General features: G+C 40.3%; 1 protein-coding gene across 2 annotated transcripts in view; it reads right to left on the bottom strand.

The window, feature by feature from the left end:
- Ak2 (Adenylate kinase 2) overlaps positions 1-14,146 on the bottom strand; it is a 115,872-nt gene that overhangs the window by 23,486 nt on the left and 78,240 nt on the right. The window contains exons 6-7 of one of the 2 annotated variants that reach the window (XR_011712889.1): positions 11,563-11,643; positions 2,892-3,008 (exon numbers count right to left, since the gene is read on the bottom strand). Coding sequence is in view for 1 of the 2 variants with exons in the window: in XM_071662693.1 (XP_071518794.1) it covers positions 2,980-3,008; positions 11,563-11,643 (110 nt within the window). In the remaining variant the exon portion in view is untranslated. Of the gene's footprint in view, positions 1-2,738; positions 3,009-11,562; positions 11,644-14,146 lie in introns of those variants that run through there. The other variant, XM_071662693.1, reaches the window with a different exon arrangement.

Below are 14,146 nucleotides of genomic sequence, written 5' to 3'. Positions count from 1 at the left end.
TCCACCCTCCTCCACACAACCCTATCTATAGCCCAATGCCTCGCAACCACATAACATTGTTGGAACCACTATTCCCTCAAACATACCCATTTTTGCTCTTCGAGATGACGCTCTTGCCTTCCACACATTATTCAACACTCCCAGAACCTTCGTCCCCTCCCCCACCCTGTGACTAGCTTCCTCTTCCATGGTTCCAATCGCTGCCAAGTCCACTCTCAGATATCTAAAACACTTCACTTCCTCCAAGTTTTCTCTAATCAAACTTCTGTACATACCACCAAACCTGTCTCTCACCCCTGCTGAACCTAATAACATTGCTCTTATTCACATTTACTCTCAACTTTTTCCAAACTCAGTCACCAACTTCTGACATTTCTCATTCAAATCAGCCACCAGATCTGTATCACCAGCTATCAACTATTGACTCACTTCCCAAGTGCTGTCATCCCCAACAGACTGCATACTCACCCTTCTCTCTAAAACTCTGCTCTTGCATTTACCTCCTGAACCACCCCATCCATAAACAAATTAATCAACCAAGGGGAAATCACACACCCCTGCTGCAAACCGACCTTCACTGAGAGCCAATCTCTCTCCTCTCTTCTTTCTCGTACACATGCCTTATACCCTTGATGAAAATTTCTCACTGCTTCTAGCAGCTTACCTCCCAATACATATTCTCAAGACCTTCCATAAAGCATCTCTATCAACCCTATCATACCTTCTCCAGATCCATGAATGCTACATACAACTCCATCTGTTTTTCCGAGCATTTCTTACATATATTCTTCAAATTAAACACCTGATCCACATGTCCCCTATAATTTCTAAAACCACACTGCTACTCCCTAATCTGATGCTCTGTACATGCCTTCACTCTCTCAATCAATACCCTCCCATAAAAGTTTCCAGGAATACTCAGCAAACTTATGCCTCTATAGTTTGAACACTCACTTTTTATCCCCTTTACCTTTGCAAAATGGCATTATACATGCATTCTGCCAATCCTCAGTCACTTCACCATGATCCATACATACATTGAATACCCTTACCAACCAATCAACAACACAGTCACCCCCTTTCTTTATAAATTCAACCGCAACAACATTCAAACCCACCGCCTTGCCGGATTTCATTTCTGCAAGGCTTTAACCACCTTTTCTTTCTTCACCAAACCAATCTCTCCAACTCTCTCACTTAGCACACCACCCAAAAAAAAAAAAAAAAACCTTACATATGCCACTCATCATCAAACACATTCAACAAACCTTCAAAATATTCACTCCATCTCCACCTTCATCACTACCTGCTTGTTACTTCCCCCTTCACTAATGTTCCCATTTGTTCTCTTGTCTTATGCATTTTACTTACCTCCTTCCAAAACATCTTTTTATTCTCCTTTAAGTTTAATGATACTCCTCACCCCAACTATCATTTGCCCTCTTTTTCACCCCTTGCACCTTCCTCTTGACCTCCTGCTGCTTTCTCTTATACATCTCCCAATATATATATATATATATATATATATTCTTTTCTTTTATTTTTTTGCTTTGTCGCTGTCTCCCGCGTTTGCGAGGCAGCGCAAGGAAACAGACGAAAGAAATGGCCCAACCCACCCCCATACACATGTATATAACATACGTCCACATACGCAAATATACATACCTACACAGCTTTCCATGGTTTACTCCAGACACTTCACATGCCCTGATTCAATCCACTGACAGCACGTCAACCCCGGTATACCACATCGATCCAATTCACTCTATTCCTTGCCCTCCTTTCACCCTCCTGCATGTTCAGGCCCCGATCACACAAAATCTTTTTCACTCCATCTTTCCACCTCCAATTTGGTCTCCCACTTCTCCTCGTTCCCTCCACCTCTGACACATATATCCTCTTGGTCAATCTTTCCTCACTCATTCTCTCCATGTGCCCAAACCATTTCAAAACACCCTCTTCTGCTCTCTCAACCACGCTCTTTTTATTTCCACACATCTCTCTTACCCTTACGTTACTTACTCGATCAAACCACCTCACACCACACATTGTCCTCAAACATCTCATTTCCAGCACATCCATCCTCCTGCGCACAACTCTATCCATAGCCCACGCCTCGCAACCATACAACATTGTTGGAACCACTATTCCTTCAAACATACCCATTTTTGCTTTCCGAGATAATGTTCTCGACTTCCACACATTCTTCAAGGCTCCCAGAATTTTCGCCCCCTCCCCCACCCTATGATCCACTTCCGCTTCCATGGTTCCATCCGCTGCCAGATCCACTCCCAGATATCTAAAACACTTTACTTCCTCCAGTTTTTCTCCATTCAAACTTACCTCCCAATTGACTTGACCCTCAACCCTACTGTACCTAATAACCTTGCTCTTATTCACATTTACTCTTAACTTTCTTCTTTCACACACTTTACCAAACTCAGTCACCAGCTTCTGCAGTTTCTCACATGAATCAGCCACCAGCGCTGTATCATCAGCGAACAACAACTGACTCACTTCCCAAGCTCTCTCATCCCCAACAGACTGCATACTTGCCCCTCTTTCCAAAACTCTTGCATTCACCTCCCTAACAACCCCATCCATAAACAAATTAAACAACCATAGAGACATATATATATATATATATATATATATATATATATATATATATATATATATATATATATATACATATATATATGTATTTGATGTTGTAGGTATTATTAAGACATCCAATATCAACTTTATTTTTGTCTATATTATGGCTCCCTTATATCCTATCTTGTTTGTCTTCCATTTTTACAAAATGAAGAAAAATCAACCTTAACAACACTGGCAGTTATATCCGCTGGTTGAAGGCAGCTGCAAACAGCAACTACACCATTCCTTACCCAAATTTTAAAACTTTCATTAATGGCAGTCACATCTGCTGGTTGTCTCAGGAACTATAAGGAATACCTGCCACTTATCATTATCTCATTACTGCACTCCTAAACTGGATGCAAACTCTGAAAAACAAAAAAAAAAAGGAAAATTATACATTTTTAAAATATTATACTTAATCACTGTTTCCTGCATCAGCAAGGTAGTGCCAGAAACATACAAAATAAAGACCCTTCCACTCATAAACACACATAAATACATACATGCACACACACACATACAGGAGTCATGTGTGGAAAGCTCTTCCTCCTCGAAGGCTCAGATTGGGGTGTCTAAATGTGTGTGGGTGTAACCAAGATGAGAAAAAAGGAGAGATATGTAGTATTTTTGAGGAAAGGAACCTTGATGTTTTGGCTCTTAGTGAACCAAGGCTCAAGGGTAAAGAGGAAGAATGGTTTGGGAATGCCTTGGGAGCTAAGTCTGGGGTTGGTGAGAGGACAAGAGCAAAGAAAGGAGTAGCACTACCCCTGAAGCAGTTGTGGGAGTATGTGACAGTGTAAGAAAGAGAATTCTACATTGATGTGGGTAAAACTGAAAGTGGATGGATAGAGAAAGGTGATTATTGATGCCCATGCACCTGGTCATGAGAAGAAAGATCATGAGAGGCAAGTATTTTGGGAGCAGATGAGTGAGTGTGTTAGCAGCTTTGATGCACGAGACCAAGTTATAGTGATGGGTGATTTGAATGCGAAGGTGAGTAATGTGGCAGTTGCGGGTATAACTGGCGTACATGGGGTGTCCAGTGTTGGAAATGGATATGGTGAAGAGCTTGTAGATTTGTGTGCCAAAAAAGGACTGGTAATTGGGAATGCCTGGTTCAAAAAGAGATATATACATAAGTATATGAATACGAGTAAGAGAGATGGTCAGAGTGTTATTGGATTACGTGTTAATTGACAGGCATGTAAAAGAGAGACTTTTGGATGTTAATGTGCTGACAGGGGCAGCTGGAGGGATGTCTGATCACTATCTTGTGGAGGCGTAGGTGAACATTTGTAGAGGTTTTCAGAAAAGAAGGGAAAATGTTAGGAAGAAGAGAGTGGTGAGAGTGAGAAAGCTTGGAAAGGAGACTTGCGTGAGGAAGTACCAGGAGAGACTGAGTGTAGAATGGCAAAAGATGAGAGCAAATGACGTAAAGGGAGTGGGGGAGGAATAAGATATACTTAGGGAAGTAATGATGGCTTGCGCAAAAGAAGCATGTAGCATAAGAAAGGGGGAAGATGGGCAGATTAGAAAGGGTAGAGAGTGGTGGGATGAAGAAGCAAGACTGTTAGTGAAAGAGAAGAGAGAGGTGTTTGGAAGATTTTTGCTGGGAAGTAGTGCAAATGACTGGGAGATGTATAAAAGAAAGAGGCAGGAGGTCAAGAGAAAGGCACAAGATGTGAAGGCAACAAGTGAGAGTTAGGGTGAGAGAGTATCATTAAATTTTAGGGAGAATAAAAAATGTTTTGAAAGGAGGTAAATAAAGTGCATAAGACAAGAGAACAAATGGGAACATCGGTGATGGGGGGTAATATCGAGGTAATAACAATTGGTGATGAAGTGAGGAGATGGTGTGAGTATTTTGAAGATTTGTTGAATGTGTTTGATGATGATGTGGTAGATATAGGGTGTTTTGGTCAGGGTGGTGTGCAGAGTGAGAGGGGTCAGGAAGAATGGTTTGGTAAACAGAGAAGAGACAGCGAAAGCTTTGCAGAAGATGAAAGCCAGCGAGGCGGTAGTTTTGGATGGTATTGCAGTGGAATCACCTAAAAAAGGGGGTAAATGTGTTGTTGACTGGTTAGTAAGGATATTCAATGTATGTATGGATCATGGTTAAGTGCCTGAGGATTGGCGGAAGGCATGCATTGTGCCATTGTACAACGGCAAAGGGGATAAAGGCGAGCGTTCAAATTACAGAGGCATATGTTTGTTGAGTATTCCTGGGAAATTATATGGGAGGGTATTGACTGAGAGGGTAAAGGCATGTACAGAGCATCAGATCAGGGAAGAGCAGTGTGGTTTCAGAAGTGGTAGAGGATGTGTGGATCAGGTGTTTGCTTTGCAGAGTGTACGTGAGATATATTTAGAAATCAGATGGATTTGTATGGAGCATTTATGGATCTGGAGAAGGCATGTGATAGGGATGATAGAGATGCATTGTGAAAAGTTTCAAGAGTATATGGTATGGAAGGTAAGTTGCCAGAAGCAGTGAAAAGTTTTACCAAGGATGTAAGGCATGTGTACGAGTAGGAAGAGAGGAAGGCGATTGGTTCCTAATGAAAGTCAGTTTGCGGCAGGGGTGTGTAATGTTTCCATGGTTGTTTAATTTGTTTACTGATGGGGTGGTTAGGGAGGTGAATGCAAGAGTTTCGGAGAGGGGCCAATATGCAGTCTGTTCTGGATGAGAGGGCTTGGGAAGCGAGTCAGTTGTTGTTTGCTGATGATACAGTGCTGGTGGTTGATTCGGGTGGGAAACTGCATAAGTTGGTGACTGAGTTTGGTAAAGTGTGTGAGAGAAGAAAGTTGAGAGTAAATGTGAATAAGAGCAAGGTTATTAGGTTCAGTAGGGTTAAGGGACAAGTTAATTGGGAAGTAAGTTTGCATGGAGAAAAACTAGAGGAAGTGAAATGTCTAGATATCTGGGAGTGGACTTAGCAGCAGATGGAACCATGGAAGCGGAAGCGAGTCACACAGTGGGGGAGGGGACGAAGGTACTGGGAATGTTGAAGAATGTGTGGAAGGCGAGAACATTAACTCGGACAGCAGAAATGGGTATGTTTGAAGGAGTAGTGATTCCAACAATGTTATATGTTTGCGAGGCATGGGCTATAGATAGGGTTGAGCGGAGGAGGGTGGATGTTTTGGAAATGAAATGTTAGGAAAATATGTGGTGTAAGGTGGATCGATCGAGTAAGTAATGAAAGGGTAAGAGAAATGTGCGGTAATAAAAATAGTGGTTGCGAGAGAAGAGGGTGTGTTAAAATGGTTTGGACACATAGAGAGAATCAGAGAAGAAAGACTGACAAACTGGATATGTATATGTATGTGCATATATGTATATATGTGTGTATATGAGTGGATGAGTCTTTGTCTGTTTCCTGGCGCTACATGTGTTGATATGTATATGTATGTGTATATATGTATATATGTGTGTGTATATGAGAGGATGGGTCTTTGTCTGTTTCCTGGTGCTACAGTGCTGATGCAGGAAACAGTGATCAAAAGGGTGTGCTAAAATGGTTTGGACATATGGAGAGAATGTATGAAGAAAGATTGACAAAGAGGATACATGTGTCAAGGGTGAAGGGAACAAGGAGAAGTGAGAGACCAAATTGGAGGTGGAAAGATGGAGTGAAAAAGATTTTGAGCGATTGGGGCCTGAACATAGAGAAGGGTGAGAGGCATGCACGGAACAGAGTGAATTGGAATTATGTGGTATACCGGGGTTGATGTGCTGTCAATGGAATAAATTAGGGCACATGAAATGTCTGGAGTAAACCATGGAAAGGTCTGTGGGGCCTGGAAGTGGATAGGGAGCTGTGGTTTTCGTGCATTACACATAACACCTAGAGACTGAGTGTGAACGAATGTGACCTTTTTAGTCTGTTTTCTTGGGGTTACCTCACTGAAGCAGGGGGTAGTGATGCTGCTTCCTGTGGGGCAGGGTGGCACCAGAAATGACTAAAGGGAAGCATGTGCGAATATGTACATGTGTATATATGCATATGTCTATGTGTACGTATATGTTGATATGTTGATGTATATGTATATGCATGTGCGCATATGGAGGTTTATGTAAATATACGTGTATATGAATGGATGTGCCATTCTTTGTCAGTTTCCTGGCACTACACTGCTTATGCAGGAAACAGCGATCAAGTACAAATAATAATAATAATAATAATAATAATAATAATAATAATAATAATAATAATAAGAATAATAATAATAATTCATTATATTATACTTAGTCGCTGTCTCCTGCGTTAACGGGGGAGCACAAGGAAACAGATGAAACAATGGCCCAACCCACCCAATCACATGTATATACATAAACGCCCACTCACACACATATACATACCTATACATTTCAACGTATACATACATATACATACACATATAAACATATATACACATGTACATATTCATACTTGCTGCCTTCATCCATTCCCGTCGCCATCCTGCCATGCATGAAAAAATCCCCACCCCCACAAGGTAGTGCTAGGAAAAGACAACAAAGGCCACATTCGTTCACACTCCATCTCTAGCTGTCATGTGTAATGCACCGAAACCATAGCTCCCTTTCCACATCCACGGCCCCACAAAACTTTCCATGGTTTACCTCAGACACTTCACATGCCCTGGTTCAATCCACTGACAGCACGTCAACCGCGATATACCACGTCGTTCTAATTCACTCTATTCCTTGCATGTCTTTCACCTTCCTGTGTCTTCAGGCCCTGATCACTAAAAATCTTTTTCACTCCATCCTTTCACCTTCAATTTGTCTCCCACTTCTCTCGTTCCCTCCACCTCTGACACATATATCCTCTTTGTCAATCTTTCCTCACTCATTCTCTCCATGTGAACAAGCAATTTCAATACATCCTCTTCTGCTCTCTCAACCACGCTCTTTTAATTACCACACATATCTCCTACCCTTTCACTACTTACACAATCAAACCATCTCACACCACATATTGTCCTGAAACATTTCATTCCCAACACATCCACCCTCCTCCGCACAACCCTATCTATATCCAATGCCTCGCAACCATACAACAATGTTGGAATCACTATTCCTTCAAACATATCCATTTTTGCTCTCCATGATAACGTTCTCACCTTCCACACATTCTTCAATGCTCCCAGAACCTTCGCCCCCTCCCCCACCCTGTGTGACTCACTTCCACTTCCATGGTTCCATCTGCTGCCAAATCCACTCACAGATATCTAAAACACTTCACTTTCTCCAGTTTTCTCCATTCAAACTTATCTCCCAATTAACTTGCCCCCCAACCCTACTAAGCCTAATAACCTTGCTCTTACTCACATTTACTCTCAGCTTTCTTCTTTTACACACTTTACCAAACTTAGTCACCAGCTTCTGCAGTTTCTCACCCGAATCATCCAACAGCGCTGTATCATCAGCGAACAACAACTGACTCACTTCCTAAGCCCTCTCATCCACAACAGACTGCATACTAGCCCCTTTCTCCAAAACTCTTGCATTCACCTCCCTAACAACCTCATCCATTAACAAATCAAACAACCATGGAGACATCAGGCACCTCTTCCACAAACCAACATTCACTGGGAACCAATCACTTTCCTCTCTTCCTACTCATACACACACCTTAAATCCTTGATAAAAACTTTTTACTGCTTCTAGCAACTTACCTCCCACACCATATATTCTTAATACCTTCCACAAAGCATTTCTATCAAATCTATCATACGCCTTCTCCAGATCCATAAATGCTACATATAAATCCATCTGCTTTTCTAAGTATTTCTCACATATATTTTTCAAGCAAACACCTGATCCACACATCCTCTACCACTTCTGAAACCACACTGCTCTTACCCAGTCTGATGCTCTGTACATGCCTTTACCCTCTCAATCAATACCTTCCCATATAATTTCCCAGGAATACTCAACAAACTTATACCTTTGTAATTTGAACACTCACTTTTATCCCCTTTGTCTTTGTACAATAGCAATATGCATGCATTCCGCCAATCCTCAGGTACTTCACCAAGAACCATACATACAATGAATATCCTTACCAACAAGTCAACAACTACAATACCATCCAAACCTGCTGCCTTCCTGGCTTTCATCTTCCGCAAAGCTTTCACTACCTCTTCGCTGTTTACCTGAACCATTCTCCCTGACCGTCTCACTCTGCACACCACCTCGACCAAAACACCCTATATCTGCCACTCTTTCATCAAACACATTCAACAAACCTTCAAAATACTCACTCAATCTTCTCACTTAACCACTACCTGTTATTACCTCCCCATTAGCCCCCTTCACCGATGTTCCCATTTGTTCTCGTCTTACGCACTTTATTTACCTCCTTTCAAAACATCTTTTCATTCTCCCTGAGATTAAATGATACTCTCTCACCCAACTCTCATCTGCCTTCTTTTTCAGTTACAGTGAATTCAAGTTCAATCAAAGAATACTTAATTGTAAATATGAGTGCATACCTTTATGAACTTTCCATTGTAAAAGAAGTGGAAATAACAATGGAAAATGACACCATTTCATAGAAATGCATAAATCCTATCATTTCATTACTTTCGATGGGGTACCATTTATTTTTTCCACTATCCCATGACTGCCATCAACCTCTGCACTTGATACTTACTTGTCTCTTCAATGATCATGTCATGAAGTTCATTACCATATATATAGGAAACGATAGAAATATTGTTACACATTCTAAACTTCATCAATTGTACAAATGACAGTGTCACTGACAGCATCATTACCCGCAAAAACAAGTGGTTGGGCAGGCACAATAATAAGTAAAGATAACTGTACTATCTGAGCAGTATGCACTGAAACCACAGTCTCCTATCCACCACCAGGTCCCACAAATCATTCCACGATTTCACCCAGCTGCTTCATATGCCCTAGTTCAGTCCACTGACAACACATCACCTTCTGAATATCACACTGCTTCAAGTCACAATACCCCATGCATGCCTTTCACCCTCCTACATGTTCAAGATTCCAAGCACTCAAAATCTTATTCATTCCATCCTTCCGTCTCTAACTCAGTTTCCCCATTTTCCTTGTACCCTCCACTTCTGAAACATACATCCTCTATGACAACCTCTCCTAACTCATTCCTGCCATGTTCCCAAACTATTTTAGCATTTGCTCTTCGGCTCTCAACGATAATCTAATTACCAACCTTTCACTTACTGTATCATTACTTACTCAACCAACCCTCTTCACAGAACATGTTGTCCTCAAACATATAATTTGCAATAAATTCACCCTCTTCCATACATTCTCATCTATAGCCCATACCTCCCATCCATACACCACAACTGGGATTATTGTACCTTTAAAAACAACTTTTTGCCCTCCCAGATGGTGACCTCTCTTTCCTTACATTCCTAATGCTACAAGAACCTTTGCTCCCTCATCCATCCTATGATTAACCTTAACTTCTTAGCCGTATAAGAATCTTATGAATAAATATATGATTTCTCTCTTTGAACCTTAAATGGCTTACAATAGTAGTGGATTAGCTGATAGAAAAATAGCAAAATAAAACAAGCACAAGTGATGGGACTAGACTTGGCAGCTGAGAGAAATGAAATTCAACATAAAAGTACAGTGGTGAGTGCTGTGTATTATCCCTGCCATCATAGCAAAATCTTGTCTTAGTACTCAAAGGTAAATACAAATCTCTCTCTCTCTCTCTCTCTCTCTCTCTCTCTCTCTCTCTCTCTCTCTCTCTCTTCTTTTACAGGTTAAGCAAACTTTATGGGTAACATTTGTGTGTTATTAGGGCCTACAACAGTCGTGGATTAGCAGCTAAAAAAAAAAAAAGCATCATAAAAGAAGCAAGACAAGTGATGGGACTATAACAGGAAGCTGAGAGAAATTAAATTCAACATAAAAGTAAAGTGGTGAGTGCCACATGTTATCACCACCATCTTAGCAAAATCTGTCTTGGGTACTCAAAAGTACGTATGTACTCTCTCTCTTCGTCTTTCCTTTTAGAGGTTAAGCAAACTTTGTGGGTAATATTTGTGTATTATTAGGGGCCTCTAGCCCCCAATCTTGTATTTACAATGAAAACCACTTCACCAAAATTTGCTCAAATTCTCAATCCCTATTGTGCATAATATTGCTACAAGACTTTAGATAATAAGAGTATAATGGCAAGCTACCAAAATTATTCCTAAACTGAGAAATAAATCCCAGGGGAGGCATCTATAAGACCTTAACTTATTTAGTTTACAAAAGAGATTAAAAAGCGATATGATGGAGGTATTCAGTTATCAAAGTTTTCATATTTTGGTCTAAGTATAATTCAAGGCTAGATCAGTCAAATTTCACTTATGAGAATCCATACAATCTTGTAGGCAAAATTTTAAATTCATATATGGCTAAATCATTTTTCTTCAACAGAATCATAAACATATAGAGTGGTAAACTTGTATGGTACCTCAAATGAAAGTAATAGCACACAAAGGGAGACTTGACAAATGCTTCAATTTAGGTCCATGACTAATATGATTTCCCTCCACTGGTATATTTACCACAGAAATGTGTTTACCTTTTTACCCTTAAAATGCAAAACTCTAGGCTTCTGTTCTCTTTTGCTTTCACAACCAACCTCAAAAGATCTCACTGGTCTGTTGCATGCTTTTCTTACTATTCCTTTGTATCACAAACTCATGAACAGCTACAAACATGAAACTAATTACAATACATACTATCAAGTAATGACTCCTCTCTTTCCTGTTCTAAGAAAGTTTGTTCTCATTTTATTCTTAGAAAGCCAATTCTTTTTTTTAAGGGAAGACACGTTCAAATATATACATTCATATATATATATATATATATATCTAGTCCTTACAGAAACATCACTATGTCCTTACTCTTAGCATTTTCAAAAATTGTGTTGATGGTACTGAAAACTTCAGCTGCAGGGCGGGAGGCATCTATCCGGTGGTGAAGGCCTGAGAAATATCATGGCTTTAATATAACAAAATATTGCACTTAAACTGCTAATACACTATTTTTGCATACACATACACACACACACAAAGGAAAAAATACGGTATTAGAATTCAGAGAGTTTAGTTATCGGCAGGACTGGCCTTTCCTATACACTCAAGAGTGTACTGCCCCAACTGTTAAGGGAACCCCTAGTCCCGATTGCTATATAGCAGCCTTCAAAAAGCAGGAAATGCTGTCCTAGACACCCTAAATTGTCAATTTTTTTTGGGGGGTAATCAGCTCCTGGAGCTTATGCTCACAGGTTACTGGGAAAGGCAAGCTTCAAACAAACCCACCATGGAATTTCAAGGCAGTTCACCGAGCCTCTTGGTGTCTTAGGCACAAAACATAATAATTTTTCCTCAGTCAGTCATCCTCTGGCCATGTCAAAGACAGAACAGTGAGTTTCTAAGAAGGAAACAGCAATTTATAGTGAGATTTATAGGACCAAGCATAAAATTATCTTCAGTTATTTGACAATTATGATTTCCTACATATTGTTCGAGAATGACCTTATGGAAACTGAATCTTTCAGCATCAAAAGTTGACTAAAATGAGGCAGGAAAAAGTTTTCTAGCAAAAGTGGAAGCAGTGTTTTCAATATCTGCTTGACCTTGACAACAATTTGTTAGACTACTGTGGCTGGTAAGTTTACAAACTTAGAGTTTTGCTGTCATGAAAAAATTATCAGCAAATGAAACTAATTATTGCAAGAAAAGAATGGTCTTATACCATACATTATGATAATAATCAGAGATTAACATTTTCATGCAAGTAAAATAAATGATAAAACATGCAGTAGGAACTCAATTTACACTTAGGCCTTACTCCCGCACTTTTTAGTGCACTACACTAAAAAATCTACAAAACATCGAGGTATTACAGCTGAGGTACTGAATGAGAAGTACCCCTTAAACTTTTTATTTTCCCAATGTTGTAGGAATTAAATTGTAAAAACACTCCTTAAACAACTTGAAAATGTGAAAATGTCACCCACTCTCATCAACCAGCAACATCCCTATGGTTGTCATTTGCCTGTATAAGTTAATCAGTGGCATCAGCGCACATTCTGCTCCCAACTAGTCATTTGCCTGTATAAGTTAATCAGTGGCATCAGCGCACATTCTGCTCCCACCTGTGGCAGAAACTACATGCTTTGCTTTGTTTGGATGGACATTAAATTTTCTCTTTCTAAGTTTTTGTACTGCTTATGTGGATTATATGGATAAATTATATTTTTCTAGAGTGGGGAGGGTTCTGGTACTTCTGGAAAAACTGGAAAGTGCACAAGTTACATAGAAGTACACAGGTAAAGAATAAAAAAATCATAATATAGGGAAATAATACCAGGGATCTCTGGTAAAAAAGTTATTGTTCCTCATCATGTTGAGTCTGTATAGCACAGTTGAAAGACAATAAAGTGAAGCATTTATTCATGGCATTCTGGGCACTGTGTGAATTTAATCTGCAAAATAATCACACTGCTTAATTGATTTCCTTCCAGGGTATGAATCAATGCAGAAAGATACATCTGCCATCACAACAACTGAGAAGGAAGTCCTACACTATTGTGTACATAGATTCACATGGCATGCAGCATGGCATTCTATAATATCTATTCATTTTATCATACTTTGTCGCTGTCTCCCACGTTAGCGAGGTAGCGCAAGGAAACAGACGAAAGAATGGCCCGACTCACCCACATACACATGTAAACACCCACACACACACATATACATACCTATATGTTTCAACATATACATACATATGCATACAGACATATACATATATACTATTTATTTATATATTTTGCTTTGTCGCTGTCTCCCGCGTTTGCGAGGTAGCGCAAGGAAACAGACGAAAGAAATGGCCCAACCCACCCCCATACACATGTATATACACACACGTCCACACACGCAAATATACATACCTATACATCTCAATGTACACATATATATACACAGACAGACACATACATATATACCCATGCACACAATTTACACTGTCTGCCTTTATTCATTCCCATCGCCACCTCGCCAAACATGGAATACAATCCCCCTCCCCCCTCATGTGTGCGGGGTAGCGCTAGGAAAAGACAACAAAGGCCTCATTCGTTCACACTCAGACTCTAGCTGTCATGCAATAATGCCCGAAACCACAGCTCCCTTTCCACATCCAGGCCCCACACAGCTTTCCATGGTTTACCCTAGACACTTCACAAGCCCTGATTCAATCCACTGACAGCACGTCAACCCCGGTATACCACATTGATCCAATTCACTCAATTCCTTGCCCTCCTTTCACCCTCTTGCATGTTCACGCCCCGATCACTCAAAATCTTTTTCACTCCATCTTTCCACCTCCAATTTGGTCTCCCACTTCTCCTCGTTCCCTCCACCTCCGACACATATATCCTCTTGGTCAATCTTTCCTCACTCATTCTCTCCATGTGACCAAACCATT

The sequence above is a fragment of the Panulirus ornatus genome, chromosome 6, assembly GCF_036320965.1.
Source record: "Panulirus ornatus isolate Po-2019 chromosome 6, ASM3632096v1, whole genome shotgun sequence".
NCBI classification, from domain to species: domain Eukaryota; kingdom Metazoa; phylum Arthropoda; class Malacostraca; order Decapoda; family Palinuridae; genus Panulirus; species Panulirus ornatus.
This window is presented reverse-complemented; position numbering and strand designations above follow the sequence as displayed.